Source organism: Diabrotica virgifera, chromosome 8, assembly GCF_917563875.1.
Source record: "Diabrotica virgifera virgifera chromosome 8, PGI_DIABVI_V3a".
Lineage (NCBI taxonomy): Eukaryota > Metazoa > Arthropoda > Insecta > Coleoptera > Chrysomelidae > Diabrotica > Diabrotica virgifera.
This window is the reverse complement of record NC_065450.1, coordinates 228405800-228422829: the sequence shown is the minus strand read 5'-3', so window position 1 is coordinate 228422829 and position 17030 is coordinate 228405800. Positions and strand designations below refer to the sequence as shown.

General features: G+C 32.8%; 1 protein-coding gene across 6 annotated transcripts in view; it reads left to right on the top strand.

Moving 5' to 3' along the window:
- The window catches only part of LOC114337860 (cyclin-dependent kinase-like 4), an 86581-nt gene extending 69810 nt beyond the window's left edge, over positions 1–16771 (top strand). For 2 of the 6 annotated variants that reach the window (XM_028288408.2, XM_028288409.2), the window contains exons 5-10: positions 770–1153; positions 2380–2621; positions 4956–5147; positions 8004–8208; positions 12547–12623; positions 16587–16771. In XM_028288408.2, the coding sequence (XP_028144209.1) occupies positions 770–1153; positions 2380–2621; positions 4956–5147; positions 8004–8208; positions 12547–12623; positions 16587–16676 (1190 nt within the window). In that variant the 3' untranslated portion in view covers positions 16677–16771. Of the gene's footprint in view, positions 1–769; positions 1154–2379; positions 2622–4955; positions 5148–8003; positions 8209–12546; positions 12644–16446 lie in introns of all 6 variants that reach the window. The other 4 variants (XM_050659754.1, XM_050659755.1, XM_050659756.1 and 1 more) reach the window with 4 other exon arrangements.
- Positions 16772–17030: the final 259 nt, after the last annotated feature.

Genomic DNA, 17030 nt, shown 5'->3' with positions numbered 1-17030 from the left:
TTTTTAAACATATGCAATTGTTTAAACAATATTTCACAAACAGTAATCAAATTAGTTTGATTTTTGCGGAATTAAAATATTAAAATACAACAAAATATTATAGAGCAAGAAAATAATTATTAGATAAAGATTGGAAGAAATTTTGGTGGAAATCAACTTGTGTGGATTGAATACCGCTGTCCTGCACGTAGCACCAAAAATTAATGTTTATTTAAAAAAATTCCTGACGCCGTGGTAGTCAATAGATTTTAACTTAGAAAATTGCTAATGAAAGGTACAGTATTCTTCTATATGTATAAAAAAATTCAACTTGCTATCTACTTTATTTTCAGTCCTGTAACATTTTGAAAAAAAAAATGAATTTTTTGCGAAAGCTGAATTGCAAAATTTATTTTGCAAAATCTATTAAAAAAAGATCTGAATGAAATTTACAGTATTGTTTTAATATGGGTAAATTTTAACTAGTCCTATGTTGTTGGAAATTTAATTACCCAACTTTTATGTCAGTATAAAAACAAAAACGAATAAAAAAATCCAATTTTTTCTTAATTTTTTGACATTTTGAGTATTTAAACAATGTTCTGGACCTTTTTGAGTGGGAGGATAACTCAATTATCATTATATGAGTTAATTTCAAGCAATTTCTGCAAAAAAATTTGAGTCACCTCTCAACATCCATCTCAAAACAGATGCGCCCTGGACTAAAAAGATATTCATCGGTTCATTGATTTATTAATTTTGACCGTTGCACTTTTATATTCACTTTCAGGAAAACCATGTTCCAGACACCAACATTTACTATCAAAGAACTCTAAACTTAGAACGTCAGTCAAATTTCCTACGGAAGAAAGCATAGGTTTGTACAAACACTTCGAATCCTGGCCAACGCTTACTATAGAGTTCCTAGAGAGTTGTATGAAGATGGATCCTCAGCAGCGACTGACGGCTGATGAGCTCCTTAAGCACAGCTTCTTCACCCACGACATGTTCCCCCAGAGGTTCTTGCCAGCTTTGAGAGAGAAGGTCAATGTCGAACTGAACAATCCGCTCTTGAGGAAGTACAAGACTGAGATACTTATGTCTACGGATAAGAGAGACGAGGTGAGGAGGAAACCAAGCAGAGACTCGAAATGGAGGTTTTCGCTTACAGAAGGTAATTTTTTAGAACAAACTATTTCACTGTCAACCTCTACTGTTAAGGTTTTAATATATTCTTCTTCTTCTTTTTGTGTAGTCATGCCTCTGTCTGTTTTTTCAATGTGTCTCTAGTAATGAACTTCCATCGTTTTCGTGGTCTTCCCACTGATCGTCTTTCTATTGGGGAATCGTCTCTCGCCGCCCTTTCTACTCTATTTGTTTTCAATCGGTTTATGTGGCAATTCCATTCTACTCTTCTTACTAGTTCTTACCCAGTTATTAATTCCTCCACCTTGCATCTTCTTCGTACATCTGTACTTCTAGCTCTGTTCCATAGTGTCCTACCATCGATTTTTCGAAGGGTTTTTATCTCTGCTGTTTCTAGCATTATTTTTGTTCTCTCTGTGTCTGCTCGTGTTTCTGCCGCGTATGTTGTTTTGGTCTGATGACTGTTTCCAATGATTTCTTTTCCGATATCTTTATTTCTTCATATTATTTCATTCAGGCAACCTGCGACTCTGCTTTCTCTATTCGAAGGATCTTCCACTTCTGTTTCGAGCTTTCCGTAGCGAGATGGTGTGATGCCTAGATATTTAAACTCAATCACTTGTTCTATTATCTGACCATTCATCTGTAATACACATCCTAGTAGATTTACTGCTATGGTTATATGCATTTTGGCTTTTGTGGGGAAATTAACATTTTAAATTTTCTGCCGGTTATATTAAATTGGTATAGCATACATTGTAAGTAAATCATCTTCACTTTGAGAGATTAGTATTGCTTCATCTGCATAGCAGATTATTTTAAGTTGTTTTGCTCCCATTTGGTATTCTTTTTTAGTTCTTATTTTTGTTATTATTTCATCCATGATCAGGTTGAACAACAGAGGACTCGAGGAATCCCCTTATCTTATACCGTTGCCACTTTCAATTGGTTGAGTTAATTCTTCTTCTACTTTTACTTTTATTGTATTGTTCTGGTAAATATTTTCGATCGTTTTAATTATTCCCAGAGGTACCTCTCTTGCGTACAATCAATGGATAACGTCCTTTAATTTGACCCTGTCAAATGCCTTCTTAAGGTCCATGAAACATAAATATGCCGGTTTGTTGTATTCTAATGATTTCTCTTGAACTTGACTCACTATAAATGTAGCATTGGTGCATGATCTTCAGGACCTAAAATCTTGTTGTTCTTCTGCTATTAAGATTTTTATTATTTAATGATATCCTTTTACAGGCACGATGAAGAGAAAACTGAGTAACGGAGATGGAACAGTAAACGAGAATTTCAACGACAAAAATTTGATAACTTTGGCTGAAACTGCGCAACGATTGAATGTGTTACAGCAAAGGCCCAGTCAAGGTGTGCTGATTTCCAAAGATCGTGGAGCGAAGATCAGTCATAGCAGCAATAATGCTTCGGAAATTCAAATGCTCGAAAAGTCACTTGAAAGTTTGGCCAAATTCAGTTCCAGACAGGTAAAATACATGTAAAATATAACCATTTAAAACTCGCTGTAGAGTAAATATTATATGCAATAGGTAGGAACGAGAGTAAATTAAAATTTATCCAACGTCTTCATTTAAACCGTGCGTTCCCAATGGAATGTTCATAAATCCGTTTTTGGATGCTACGATTGGTTTGGCCTATGTAAGGTCATTCCGTGTTGTGCATAAGTGGATATGAGCTATTACCTCCGATTTCGTTGAACCTCCATCGATTTGCATGAAAATTGGTGAATGATTAGAGAATATCTCAAGGAACAAAGGTGACATGGTTCCAACTTGCGCTTTTACCTTGGGGGTGGATGCCACTCCTTCTCGGGTGGAAAATTATTTTATTAAAAATATCCACATAATCCGATAGAGGGACAAATTCTAAGCAAAATTTGTTATATGAAGTTATTAAAATAAATTAAAACTTTTTGAGTTATTAAAGATCAAAGATTTTAATTTTTTCGTGAGAAAAATGCATGTTTTAACCGATTTTTCATAAATAACTCAAAAACTATAAGTTTTACAAAAACGTTATTCTTACCAAAATTGAAGATAATAAAAAATGGAATAAACTCCTTACTAGGAAAATATTTTAATGTTAACTATAGATGAGTTATATAAATTTATGCTCCAAAATTTTTTAAAAACTTATCTTTTAAAAATTTTTCCAAAAAATGTTATTGTTTTTTTTTAAATAACTCCGTTAATTTTTACTATATCAGGTTCACCTAAAAGTCATTTGTAAGTTATTTCTAAGGCCTATTAAACCACTTTGAAATTAATCTTTTAAACCTCTTACTTTTTTAAAAATAGAAGCTTAAATGGCCCCTGTTATATGGTTCTCGCAGCAAAATTTAAGCTTTAAACGTTTCTATCTCGGTTATTTTTTATCTTACAGAAAGAGTACGACAGGTAAAATATGTGATACAGAAAAAACTAAAATTGGGTTATATATCATGTTTTACGTACATTGAGTATTTTTGGAGTTATTATCAAAAAAAATGAAAATTACGGTAATTTTAAAAATTCTGATTTTTTTAAATTATATCTTTTTTTTACAAAAATATACATTCTAAAGCGGTCAACATTTTTGAAATCATTACTTATGCTAATATAAAGAAACTCTTGTAAGGATTACAATAAATTTTAATTTTTGTGGAAATGTTTTGATTTTCATTTTTTTCCTAAAAAAATCAAACTTCTCTTAGAGGGTTCTCTTATTTTCATCATAACTTGCTTAATTTTGATGCCATTAACTTTTTCTGGAGCTCATTTGACAGGTATTTCGAAGTACTTTGACATACTTGACAGTACTTTGACAGAACCTTGACATTTTAATACTAGCAACTTGTTCGGGGGCTCATTTGATACATATTTCTAAGTACTTTGATAAATGTTTAATAAGTATGTTATAAAATGCACCGTTTTTCCGTTATTTCAGCTTAAATACTTAGATTTGAGTACTCGTCGAAAAAAATATACATTCAATTACCCATAACTCCCTTTGAATTAACATTAGTTTAGTTATTTAAGTGGGGGAGTCTATTCAATTTTTTATTATCTTCAATTTTGGTAATAATAACTTTTTTGTAAAAGCTTATAGTTTTTGAGTTATACGTGAAAAACAGCTTTAAAACATGCATTTTTTACGAAAAAATAAAATATTTGATCTTTAATAACTGTATACAAAAAAAAGTATTGATTTATATTAATAACTGTATACAACAAATTTTACTTAGAATTTGTCTCTATATCGATTTATGGCATTATTTTTAATAAAATAATTTTCACCCCCGAGAAGGGGTGGCATCCACTCCCAGGGTAAAAGCGCAAGCTGGCATTATGTCACCTTTGTTCCTTGAGGTATCCTCTTACTACTCACAAATTTTCATGAAAATAGATGGAGGTTCAACGAAATCGGAGGTGAAAACCTTCAGTGACTGCACTAATATGAAAGTTTTGTTGGGGTGGGGAATGTCTTTGTTCCTCTTGATTTGAAGATTTTGTCGATTTCGTAACACCTTTGCAGTAAGGAAGAAAATCTTTCGTATGATGACGGTTTGACTCTTTAGGTTGAGATTGAGTGGAAGATCGATGCCTGTAGATGCTTCTATTGATGTGATTTCTGCGATAATCATTTTGGATGAGGGCTTCTTTTAAAGAAGGCTTATTGGAGACAACATGACATGAAAGTAGCGGTTGGTATGAATAAGTTTTCGGTAAAAAGGTTGATGAGATAAATTTGGGTTTTGTTTTTACTTGATGAGGAAATTTGGGATTTTTACAAACCGTTGAGGAATTTATTATTTTTTTCAGGAACAACAAAAGGATGAGCTGTCCGATTCCCCTCAGTTTCAGAATTTAGATTATGGGGACTTCAATCGATCACCGCAGTCACACTTGATCCTACACCCCACTATTAATAATATTAGTTTTAATAAAGATCCCCCAAAGAAATCGCCAAACGTACTACAAAGTATTAACAACTTGACAACCAAGCCCACGCAGGTGAATATAAATATTATCTAAATAAAATATTATCTAAATAATGAACTATTTAAATGGGAAATAAGCCACAATTAAATTGAAAAAAATGATTTTATTAACGTTTCGACGCCCAAATCGGGTGTCGTTGTCAAAATACAAAATACTACAGGAGTATTTTGTATTTAGGAGTTACTCTCCCCACCAATTTAAATTCCATTTTATGTACACGAAATATAAATTTGTATAAAATTGTTTATAACCACTTAAAAAATATGAAAATTGATATTTAAAAAAAATATATATATAAAAAAAAATAAAAAAAAAATATAAATATAAAAAAAAGAAAAAAAAAATAATAAAAAAAATAAATATTAAAAAACAATAAAAAAAACAAAATAAAAAAAATACAAAAAAAAACAAAAAAATAAAACAAAAAAAAAACAAAAAAAACAAAAGAATCACAAAGAAGGCCTAAACCTCCGCGAGGATGAATCGGGTTTAGGTCTTAGCGCGAAAAAATAAAAAAAAAGGAAAAAAAAAATTAATATCAATTAGTGGTTTAGTATAAGTATTTAGTAATAGTGTTTTATTAGTATGTATTTTTAATGTAATGTATGTAATATATGTTTGTGATTATTAAAATATAATGTATATCAGTTAAAATTATGAAATTGTGTCTATGAAAATAAAAAAAAACTTTGAGCTGGCCAATTGGTTCAAACCAAGGTCATAAATCTAAACACACACACACACACACACACACACACACACACACACACACACACACACACACACACACACACACACACACACACACACACACACACACACACACACACACACACACACACACACACACACACACACACACACACACACACACACACACACACACACACACACACACACACACACACACACACACACACACACACACACACACACACACACACACACACACACACACACACACACACACACACACACACACACACACACACACACACACACACACACACACACACACACACACACACACACACACACACACACACACACACACACACACACACACACACACACACACACACACACACACACACACACACACACACACACACACACACACACACACACACACACACACACACACACACACACACACACACACACACACACACACACACACACACACACACACACACACACACACACACACACACACACACACACACACACACACACACACACACACACACACACACACACACACACACACACACACACACACACACACACACACACACACACACACACACACACACACACACACACACACACACACACACACACACAAACACACACACACACACACACACACACACACACACACACACACACACACACACACACACACACACACACACACACACACACACACACACACACACACACACACACACACACACACACACACACACACACACACACACACACACACACACACACACACACACACACACACACACACACACACACACACACACACACACACACACATTTTGTATTTTGACAACGACACCCGATTTGGGCGTCGAAACGTTAATAAAATCATTTTTTTCAATTTAATTGTGGCTTATTTCCCATTTAAATAGTTAATTATAAAAATGCCACAAGGAAATAGCTTCAGAACAACATTATCTAAATATATCCAAATAAATGGAACAAAAGCACAATCCGTTAAACCCTCTGTATATGAATCGGTATCAATAGGATCTTACATGTTTCGTCTATGCCCTAGCTCAGTAGTCAGCAAAGTGTGGCTCCGCAGTCGCATGTGGCTCTTTGGCTCCTTAGGTGCGGCTCTGGCACAAATACCCACGGAAAGCGCAATAGGAAAAACTTGGTAGCTTGGTAGGAAAAACATAACCTACATCTTATTCTGATAAATTAGCTTTTATCAAACTTACAAACTTTAGCATTTGTCAAAATTCCTCTTAATGCTACGATAACTGAGTTGAAATTTTCTCCTTTTAACATTTGCATTAATAGCTTTGAAGTATGTTTTTAAGAACAAGGAGGTATGGCGCTCTAAATTCGAACGTCTTTGTGTTGAATTGGAAATATTGGAGAAGAAAAAAATGCTCAAAACACAAGTGGTCTGCTTTGAATGACCTGAAGAAGGAAGACATGATCATTTTCAACGCTTGGAATAGTGTTCCTGATTGATTCTTATGATCAGCTGAAAAAGCTCACGTTTGCTGTTCTTTCCCTTTTTGGTTATACATATCAATATAAAAAAAAATGATTTTGAGCTAAAATTTTTGTAAAAAATACAGTGTTGTAGGAAATAAAACCTTATCTACCAAACGAAAGAAAATAGAAGTTTCTACGATGATTAGAAACGAAAATATCGCCAAAAAACGAAAAAAACACGTTTTAATTTTTTGGGGGTTATGGATGGGGCTAGGTAGTAGGGCTTTAGTTTTATTTCTTGTAATAAAAATTTGCTGAACAAGCAGATTTTGCTCCCATTTTTTTAAATTGTTGTAATGTTCATATTTGGCTCTTTGGCTAAAAAGTTTGCCGACCACTGCCCTAGCTCATCAGAGATCCGGGTAGAATACGAATTTATAGGCAGAAAAGTAACGAATGTCTCTTAGAACTTCACACTTCAAGTGAATAGCTACAAAATGCCGTCTACTCTGATAGCTATTAAGTCGGTTTCTATCTTTTGTGCTGTATGAAATGTTGGTGTTTGTAAGTCTTCGGCAAAAGCCTTGCCAACGCTTTGATTATAAAACAAATAAATAGTACAAGAGCAGAATTAGTTAAACCCACTGTATATGAATTTAATTATATGAATTTAATTTCCAGGTACCTCTTCTGACCAATCCGAGAACTCAATTTCTCAAGAAGTTAGAAAGAAACGCAGTTGTTGATAATATATTTGCCACCGGCGACCATAGTAACCCATATGATAACACACCAATTTGGTATAATAGTTTTACCTCTAGCTTACTGAAAAAGAAAGAAGTCAAAACGAAACCTGATGATTTTGTGCTACCTAATCTACCAGGAGGTAAACCATTTACTAAAATGTTATAGTTACGAAAGACACTTAATATTTAATTTCAATACAGAGCACCATTCACCATTCACATTCACTTATAGGTCTGGATCCCGCGTATGAAAAAAAAGTTGATTAATAGCAAGCTGAAAATTTGTAAATAGCTTAAGGGAGTCTAGTCGGATAAACTTTGATATAGGGGAATACTGGAACAGGGGCAGTTTTAATTGTGGAACAGATTAAACATTTGGAACGGTCAGACCACGAAAACGGCACATTTATTTTGTCCGACAGAATAGACTTAAACTCTCCGAACAGAGATTAAACTCTCATGCAAAAATCAGACTGCTATATAGCACTTGTCATAATTCCTGTCATTTGACATATTCTACATGCTCCACTCATTAAAACTCCCATTTGGTGATAAATAGCAGTCTGATTTTTGCATGAGAGTTTAATCTCTGTTCGGAGAGTTTAAGTCTGTTCTGTCAGACAAACTACATGTGCCGTTTTCGTGGTCTGACCGTTCCAAATTTTTAACCTGTTCCACAATTAAAACTTCCCCTGTTCAAGTGTTCCCATATATCAAAGTTAGTCCAACTAGACAACCTTAAGCTAATAACAAATTTTCAGCTTGCTATTAATCAACTTTTTTTTCATACGCGGGATCCAGACCTATTATACAAATTGTTTAATTTTAAATTAGATATACTATATACGCCCACACACTGATAACAACACTCAGGGCCGCGTTTAGGTCAAATAACGCCCTAGGAAATTCTCAAGTAGCCGCCCTTCAAACATGTACCATTTTTGCGAAAAAAAATGCAAGCAGAATTAGGTTCTTCACATAATGTTTGGAAATGTGTTAAAAATATTCTTTATTTTACATCAGGCGTAATGTTACATATTACTATTATAAGTATGTTTGAGCGTTTTGACCTGTGCCCAATGCATGCGTTTTAATGCATGATACGTAGGCCTGTTTGTAGGCGCGCCTACTCGTTCGATTTTAAATGAGAGATGCATTGAAAACATTACTCAAGCACTATGTGTCTATAGCTTTGTTTAATAATAAAAAATTTTTTTAGCAATGCAAAAATTAAAAATGGTATAATTTGACATGAACTTTCAAATGCGGTAAGCAGAATTGCTATTTTATTTTTTAACCAAAAGTTATTCGGGTTCAAAAATTGCAATTTTTCGATTTTTTGAAAGTTCAACCGCGTTTATCTCGAACACTATGTATCCTACGAAAAAACTTGTAACAACATTTTTTGTTTAGAATGACCCAAAAAAATAGAAAAAAAAAGAATGTGTGTAGTGTATACTTTTTAAGCACGTAAGAAGTTATACTTCTATTATATGATTTCAACGAAATTAATATACTTTAAACAGTTTATTTATATTTTATTTAAATATTAAACTAATTTTAATACATACTACTTCTCAAAAATTTTTATTAAAACAGTGCCAAAAATTAAAATAATAAAAGAATAAAACACACACAAACAAACACATTGAAAAATGCCACAAATGACTTCTGAACAATGTAGCAAAGAATTTTAACTAAATACGTATTTTCTGAGAAAAAATTATATAATAAATAAACTTAAATAAATTAATAAACTTAAATCATAAAATGTATAAAAAAATAAAAGTTTCCATTGGGGTTCGAACCCGCTTATCAGCGCAGTTAGTATTGAAATTCATTTACCTTAAACTTTTACCCACGGAGACCATGTGTCATCATGTGCGAAGATCAACTAACTAAACGGATTTTTTGACGGTTCTGAATTTAACCAAATTATTTTGATTTTGAATTGAAATTATTTAGAATTGAAAGAAATATTAAAATATAACAAAACATAGATTAAGAAAACAATATATTAGGTGAATATTGATAGAAATTTTGATGGTAATCAAATTATGTAACTAAAAGCATTAGGTACATACTATTTTGGTAGGTTCTTTTTAAATTTTCCAAATAGGTAGGTACCTATGAAATTTTTTATTAGGATACTGAAACATTACAATTATTACGTACCTATCGCTTTTAAAAAATATTTAAAAAGTCACTACAATATTATAAACTTGCTTTTTTCTCTGCCATCACAACAATAAAAACTAATATACACAACATTAATTTGTTTATCCAAAATCTCCATATTGAACAAATATTGACAGATGATTTTAACACCTAATCAGATCCCGTATAACGTTTATACCATACTGTCGGTGTGCGCATGCGCCCAGTAAAATAAAAATTTACCCTCGTGCTTAAAGAAGTATAACTTCAAAAAAGTTTGTTTTGCTAAGAATCGCTGTTATGTAATTCCTCAAGTTCTTTGTTTATAACAATCTTATCGACATCCGGATCAACTGTTAACCAAAAAATTCGTGTTCTACGGGACAAAATACATAAAAAAACTATCTGAATAAAGTAGTAGGCCGTTGTACGCCCCCCCCCCACCCGGGCGACAGGACGAAATGCAATTGCATATTGAAACATAGTTTTTAATTCCAAATAATTTTTCAATAACAATTTTCGATATTGTGAAATATCCTGGACTTTTTCTATCTCACTGCCATTTATAGTTATAAGTCTGGGGTCATCTGTGTTTGTCATTATGTTTGTTTTTCTCATGTTTATTTTCAGGCCCACGTATTGGAAGCTGCTTGCGAGTTCCTCTATCATAATTTGCAGTTCCTCGAATGAGCTCGCTATAATCACAATGTCGTCAGCGAATCTGAGGTGGTTTAGCTTCTTGTCATTAACTTTAATGCCATAGGTTGACCAATTTGTCGTTTTGAAGACGTCTTCTAGAGCTAGGTTAAAAAAGCTTTGGCGATATTACGTCTCCTTGTCTCACGCCTCTCTTAATGGGGATGGGATTTTTATTTTCGTCTATTAGTTGTACATCATAGTTGCATTTTCATATATATTATGTATTAGCTGTCTATATCTCGAATCTATTCTACAATTATTAATAGCTTGTTCTATGGCCCACATCTCGATACTATCAAACGCCTTTTCATAGTCTATTCATTTGCGTTCTCTATCAATGTTCTCATTGTCAGCAGATGGTATGATGTACTATATCTTTTGCGGAAGCCAGCCTGTTCCACTTGGTAACTGTCCATTTTGTCGGTCAACCGGTTGTTAATAATTCTCATAAATAGTTTGTAAACTTGACTGAGCAACGATATCGGTCTATAACTCTGTAGGTCACATTTGTCCCCTTTTTTGTGTAAAAGTATTACTAGACTTTCGTTCCAGTCTTTAGGGATCTTGCTGTTATGGAGACATTTATTAATAGTCATTTCACGGAGTGCCTATTATATTTATTGTTATCTTACTCTGTTAAAAGCTCGTTTAAAGTCGATTAATGTGGCCCTGTAGATGTAGACTTCCGATATTCGTAGCTTTTACTTATAGTGACTTTTACTTTTCCTGTGATTACCTATAGCATAAACTTTTGTCGCTTTTTTTGAATTAAGTACAGTGTGGCTTCAGTTCATCCTTTCGGTATGCGTTCTTGTTCCACATTACTTTCAACAGCTTTTCCAAATACTTAGTTAGTACTTGCACTCCTTATTTGAACATTTCAGCTGTTACTTCATCCTTTCGTATTTTTATTTTTCCTTTCTTATTTTCCGTTAGTTTCTTTTTTATTTCTTTTTCATTAGGCGGTCTTTCCTCTGTTTATTCTTGATCGGTATTTTCCTTCAGTTCTTCTTTATATTCATGTTCTGTTGTGGGTGTTTCCTTTAAAAACTCTTCGAAGTATTCTTCTCATCTGTTTAGTATTTCCTCGTCACTTATTAAATGCCTTCCATTTTTGCTTTTGTAGTGTAGGTACCTACAAGTTATCTTTGGTAACCCTTTTTCTTATTTATCACCCCTTGATATGAGTTTCTAATTTCACTGTTTTTAAAGCTTTCTTCTATGCATTCAAATTTATCTTCATTATAATTTCTTTCCTTTCATCTCATGATTCTTTTGGCTCGTTTCTTTTGTTGTATTTTCTATTTAACTCCGGTGTTTTTTACATTCCTTATCGAACCACTCTTTGTATTCATCCTTTATAATTCTATTACCGGCTTGCGCTGCTTTGGTCATAATACTTTTATTTGCATCCATGTTTGTTCAATATTTTCATTTTCTGCAACATTATCTAATTCTCTAGTGACTATTCTTTCATATTTACTTTGTTCTTTTTTTGACTATAGTCTAACATGTTTAGCTGCTTTATACTTTTCTGTTAGTTAGTTTCTAAGAATAAAAAACTATTAGTAATATTATCATTGATTCAACAGCTTCGAACTAACAAGAAATTTTTATTTTAGCTACAAATAGCCTTTTAAGGAGTAAAAAAAGAACGTCACCAGAGAAGTCTCTACCTCTTTCGAACGATATAACAGCGGTAAGAAAATTATTGTATAGGTAACTATGTTTTTTGTTATTCGTGCTTTTCTCTATCTTTATTTTCAAACATCTTCTTTTATTTTTACAACGGGAAATCTAAAGAACAGAAGCACTATAATATGTAGATCTTTCACACTGGAAAGAAAAATTCTGGTAACAACCTGAAATCCGAACGTACTACAATTTACAAGGCAAACGAAGAGATACATGTTTAAAAAAAATGGTGGATGTGTGAATTGTTCGTAAGATAATTTTTCCACATTCTCTATTTCATCTGTTTGAGATACATATCATCAATGGTGCTACAGCCCTATAAAAGAGCCTCTACCTTCCCAAGCCTATTACGCCAAGCAGAGATAAATGATATACATGGGGAAATTTCCAATATGCATTCCACAACCTGTCTATTTATCTAAATTTCAATAAGCGATGCAGGGCATCTAAACAACGGTTCTAGTTGTTAAAGATGTTCAAAAGGTATCTACTAGTTCCATAGTAACAGTATATCATTAAAATCACTTTTTCTCTTTTCCCGATTATTAGTTTTTATTGTATGTATTAATTAATTGTATATAAATTATTGTAATTACTGAATACATAGATAGTGAAAAAATAATCCTATATACTCATAAATAATAATCCTCATAAGTAATAACAGTGAAATTAATGAATAATTTAAGCAATTGTACAAGTAACTGTTATCCAAAAATATTCAAAAACTGAACAAAATAGCCATCTCTATGTTGTTGATGACGACATCTCTGTCAGCTAATGTTTACATCTCCTTCATAGCTTATTGAATTTTAGTTATAAGTAAAAATCAAACGGATTTTTGCTACCTAGTACTCAAAATGTGATTAGAACTGAGGTAACGAGAAACAGCTTAAGACTTAATTCTGTTTCAGTGACCATCACTATCCAGGTACGATAGCCGGAATATCCGAAATTCGGATGATTTCGCGCATGACGTCACAATGAGAGTGATTTTAAATATTCCCCATTTAAAACATTAGCGCTCGGAACACAATTAGTTTTAAATTGGTCATAAAGAGTCATTTTAATAGATTAATATAATTTCTGTTTAACTATTTCGGATTTATTGAAATGTAGGTGTTTTATTATTTTGATTTAAAAAATTAATTAACAATACAATGAACAAAAATAAATTTTTAAATAAATTTGTGAGTTATATTTAAAATTTTCTTTGTATTCGTCGCTTTTTAAATAAATTTTACGAGCTTGTTTTTGATTGGCTTGTCTTATTGGGCGCCAGTGTTAAGGAGGGGATCGAGCCATGGGCGACATATAAAAATTTGTAGGGGGCGTGAAGATGTTGCACATTACATTTTGTATACTTTGGATGACAATATATAGTTTAAAGCACCCGAAAAGCCATGTGAGGCCACGCCCGCCCTACCCATATGTATGGGCGCCTATGAATCGAGCCTTCATTTAGTTGCACGTAAACAGATGAAAATAATTGATTATTAATGGTCTGAAACAAAATCACAAAACAAATAAAACACAAGACTTTAAGTTACAATTTTCTTTAATTTTCTCTTATTTCTCATATTTCTTTAAGTGTTAAGTTTAATTTCTTAATTCTAAAATACAAGCTAGACCGAAGGAACAGGTGTTTGGTTTTGTAATCACATTCAATCTTTTTAGACAAATCAATCAGTCTTTGTAAATAATCTTTCCCTGACTTTAGCTGAAGTCCAGACCCATTGAAATTATTAAATATTAAATCCAGTTGATGCATTTTTACCACCAATTCTTCTGGAGGTTTCTTTAGACCCCTTCGGAGACTTGATTAATCCACGTGTAAGTGGAAGAATATGTACTTCCAGGCAAATCTAATTTCTTGCAGATATACCCACTGACATATTCCAATAGGTACAATTGTAATTCGTTTAATTCTTCGATGTCTGCATCCACTTCTTCTTTTTCTGCTTCGTCAGATAAATCTGAGAAGTATGTTTTGCATAAAAAACTTCACCTAAATTATCGATCGGACCATCCCTGACCTCATCAGCTTCTGTGTACCAGCTTCGGATAAAGTCCCTTCATTCCTTCCCAAAATATAGTTTTTAACGCGGTAGCGAAATTCCATCGCATCGGGATAATCATGTAAGCCACCAGCCCTCCTAATGTTGCCAAAAAAATTCTCAAGTATCTACATCTTGGTTTAGATTGTACGTATAGAATATATTTTATATCGACTTTGGATTTTATATCCCCAAATAAATCTTTGTTGGTTTGAATTACTCCTAAAAGTATCAACGGAATTAAATTTAGTCAAAAGGGAGATAACATTTATATTGATTATTAGTTCCAAAAAATAGTTTTAATTAGAATAAGTTAAAAGCAAAACAACTTATCTTTCTGAAAAGACAACAATGATCGTTTTCCTTTAACTTTTAAGCGCCCAGTTCACTCTCGCCGAAGTCGATCGAAGTTCAACAAGTACGAGAGTGTAGAATGCCACCTTGTGTAACATTGCTTGACTTCGTTCTACTCCCGAAAGCTGTCGGTCTGGTCAAAGGAATCTTTATCGGTATCGCACCGCTCTTTGTCGGTTCGCACTTCGAACGCGTGTGTAGAGAGGGTACTTCGGACTTCGGTCAACTTTGGCGAAGTAACTTCGCCGAGAGTGTACAGCCCGTTTTAAAGCTTTCATAGCTTGTGTCATATCGTCAATAATTTTATTTTTAACTTTTTTATTGCCCAATGCCCAGCCGGTGTTGTCACTGTAAGACGATATTTTTGCGATAGGGCAAAATTTGATGAATAATAATTGTCTTCAATATAAACCATATTATACAATACTTACCACAACAATTTTGAAATTTGAACTACTTAACATAGGAAAAATATTGAGTAGGTATATACCGACATATATAGCGTAAATTGTAATTAAGAACATTGGATATAATTTATAGAGTATATCAAATCATCAAATCACCAATATATACATATATATCTTTATCCATCTTTAAATTTCAATCATTTCTGTAAAATTCAATAATTTGTCTACCCCATAAAACTTCGAAACTAATTTGTACATTATTTATTTATTTATTTATTTATTAACGGCATCCATTTACAAAAGTTTTAAGAAAGTTATACTTTATAATCAATAAATTTTAAACTATCAAACATCTCAGAATAATAAACTACAACAAACCTATTTTAAGATACCCTTGAGTTGTTTTTTAAATAAACTAATTTTGGAGACAATACATTAAGGGGTAAATAATAATTCTTTCACACTAACAAGCCTACTAATCAGCTTAAATCTCACAAAAATCTCCCCAAAAGCTAAAAAATCGATAAACTCCCATATAAACATAATATGTATTCCAACAGCGACTACTCTCATTGTGACGTCGACAGAACGCGATCAGCTGATAGTCGCATGCGCAATATCGTACCTGTCGTCTTTGTACCATGATCACTATCGGTTTACGTAAGGTTCTTCTTCTTGGAATAGTCAGAACGGCCTTGGTATGCTCTGAATCAAAATTCATTCCAACTGTGTAGTAAGCAAACACGAAATAATTTGTTAATGGACGCAATAGCGACATCTATTTAAACAATAAGGGATCTAAAGAACAGAAGCACTATAGATCTGTTACATCGGAAAGAATTCTGGTAAAAATCTGAAATCCGCGCGTTATACAATCTGTAAGGCAAACGGAGCGATAAATGATAGACATGGGAAATCTACAACATGCATTCCACAACCCGTCTATTTATCTTTTATTTTAGTTCGTTTCTAAATATTTCTTCAATTAACAATTGGTCATTTATTTTTTCAGAGGATTCACTCTTCATCATCGCTCAAATCATCTTCTTCAAAGATTTAAACCTTCAACTCAATAACAATCTCTAGAACATTAAATCTTAGATGTATATTAGCATAAAGGTTCTAGAAATAAAATAGTGAGCATTTTTTCAGGGTGACAAGGCGAGAGTAAAGAGGAAAAGAAAATACTTTGATATCTGTCTGCCGTGCATATTCAAGGATCATGGTAATCCCATTTACTGACAGCTGTATGTTGCTTATGGTCTTGTTTATTATATTATTTTAATTATCATACTGATTTTATACTATTAGTGATGAATAAACTATCTATTTTAGTAGTTTCATTGTTTTATTAATCCACAATAAACGTTTATTGAGACAGTGCAAGTTCGGCAAAGCGACACCTGGTTTCTACGCTCAGCAACATTTTTCGCACTTTTAATTATATTGGCCAATTATATTAGTCTTGGTTACTGGCTAATTGTCAAGGCCATAGTCCAAAAAAATAATAAGAAGAAAAAATAAGATTCAGGTTATATTATTAAAACGTAAATAATTGTATGTAGTAAATAAAATTAGTTATTGAAATGCAGTACT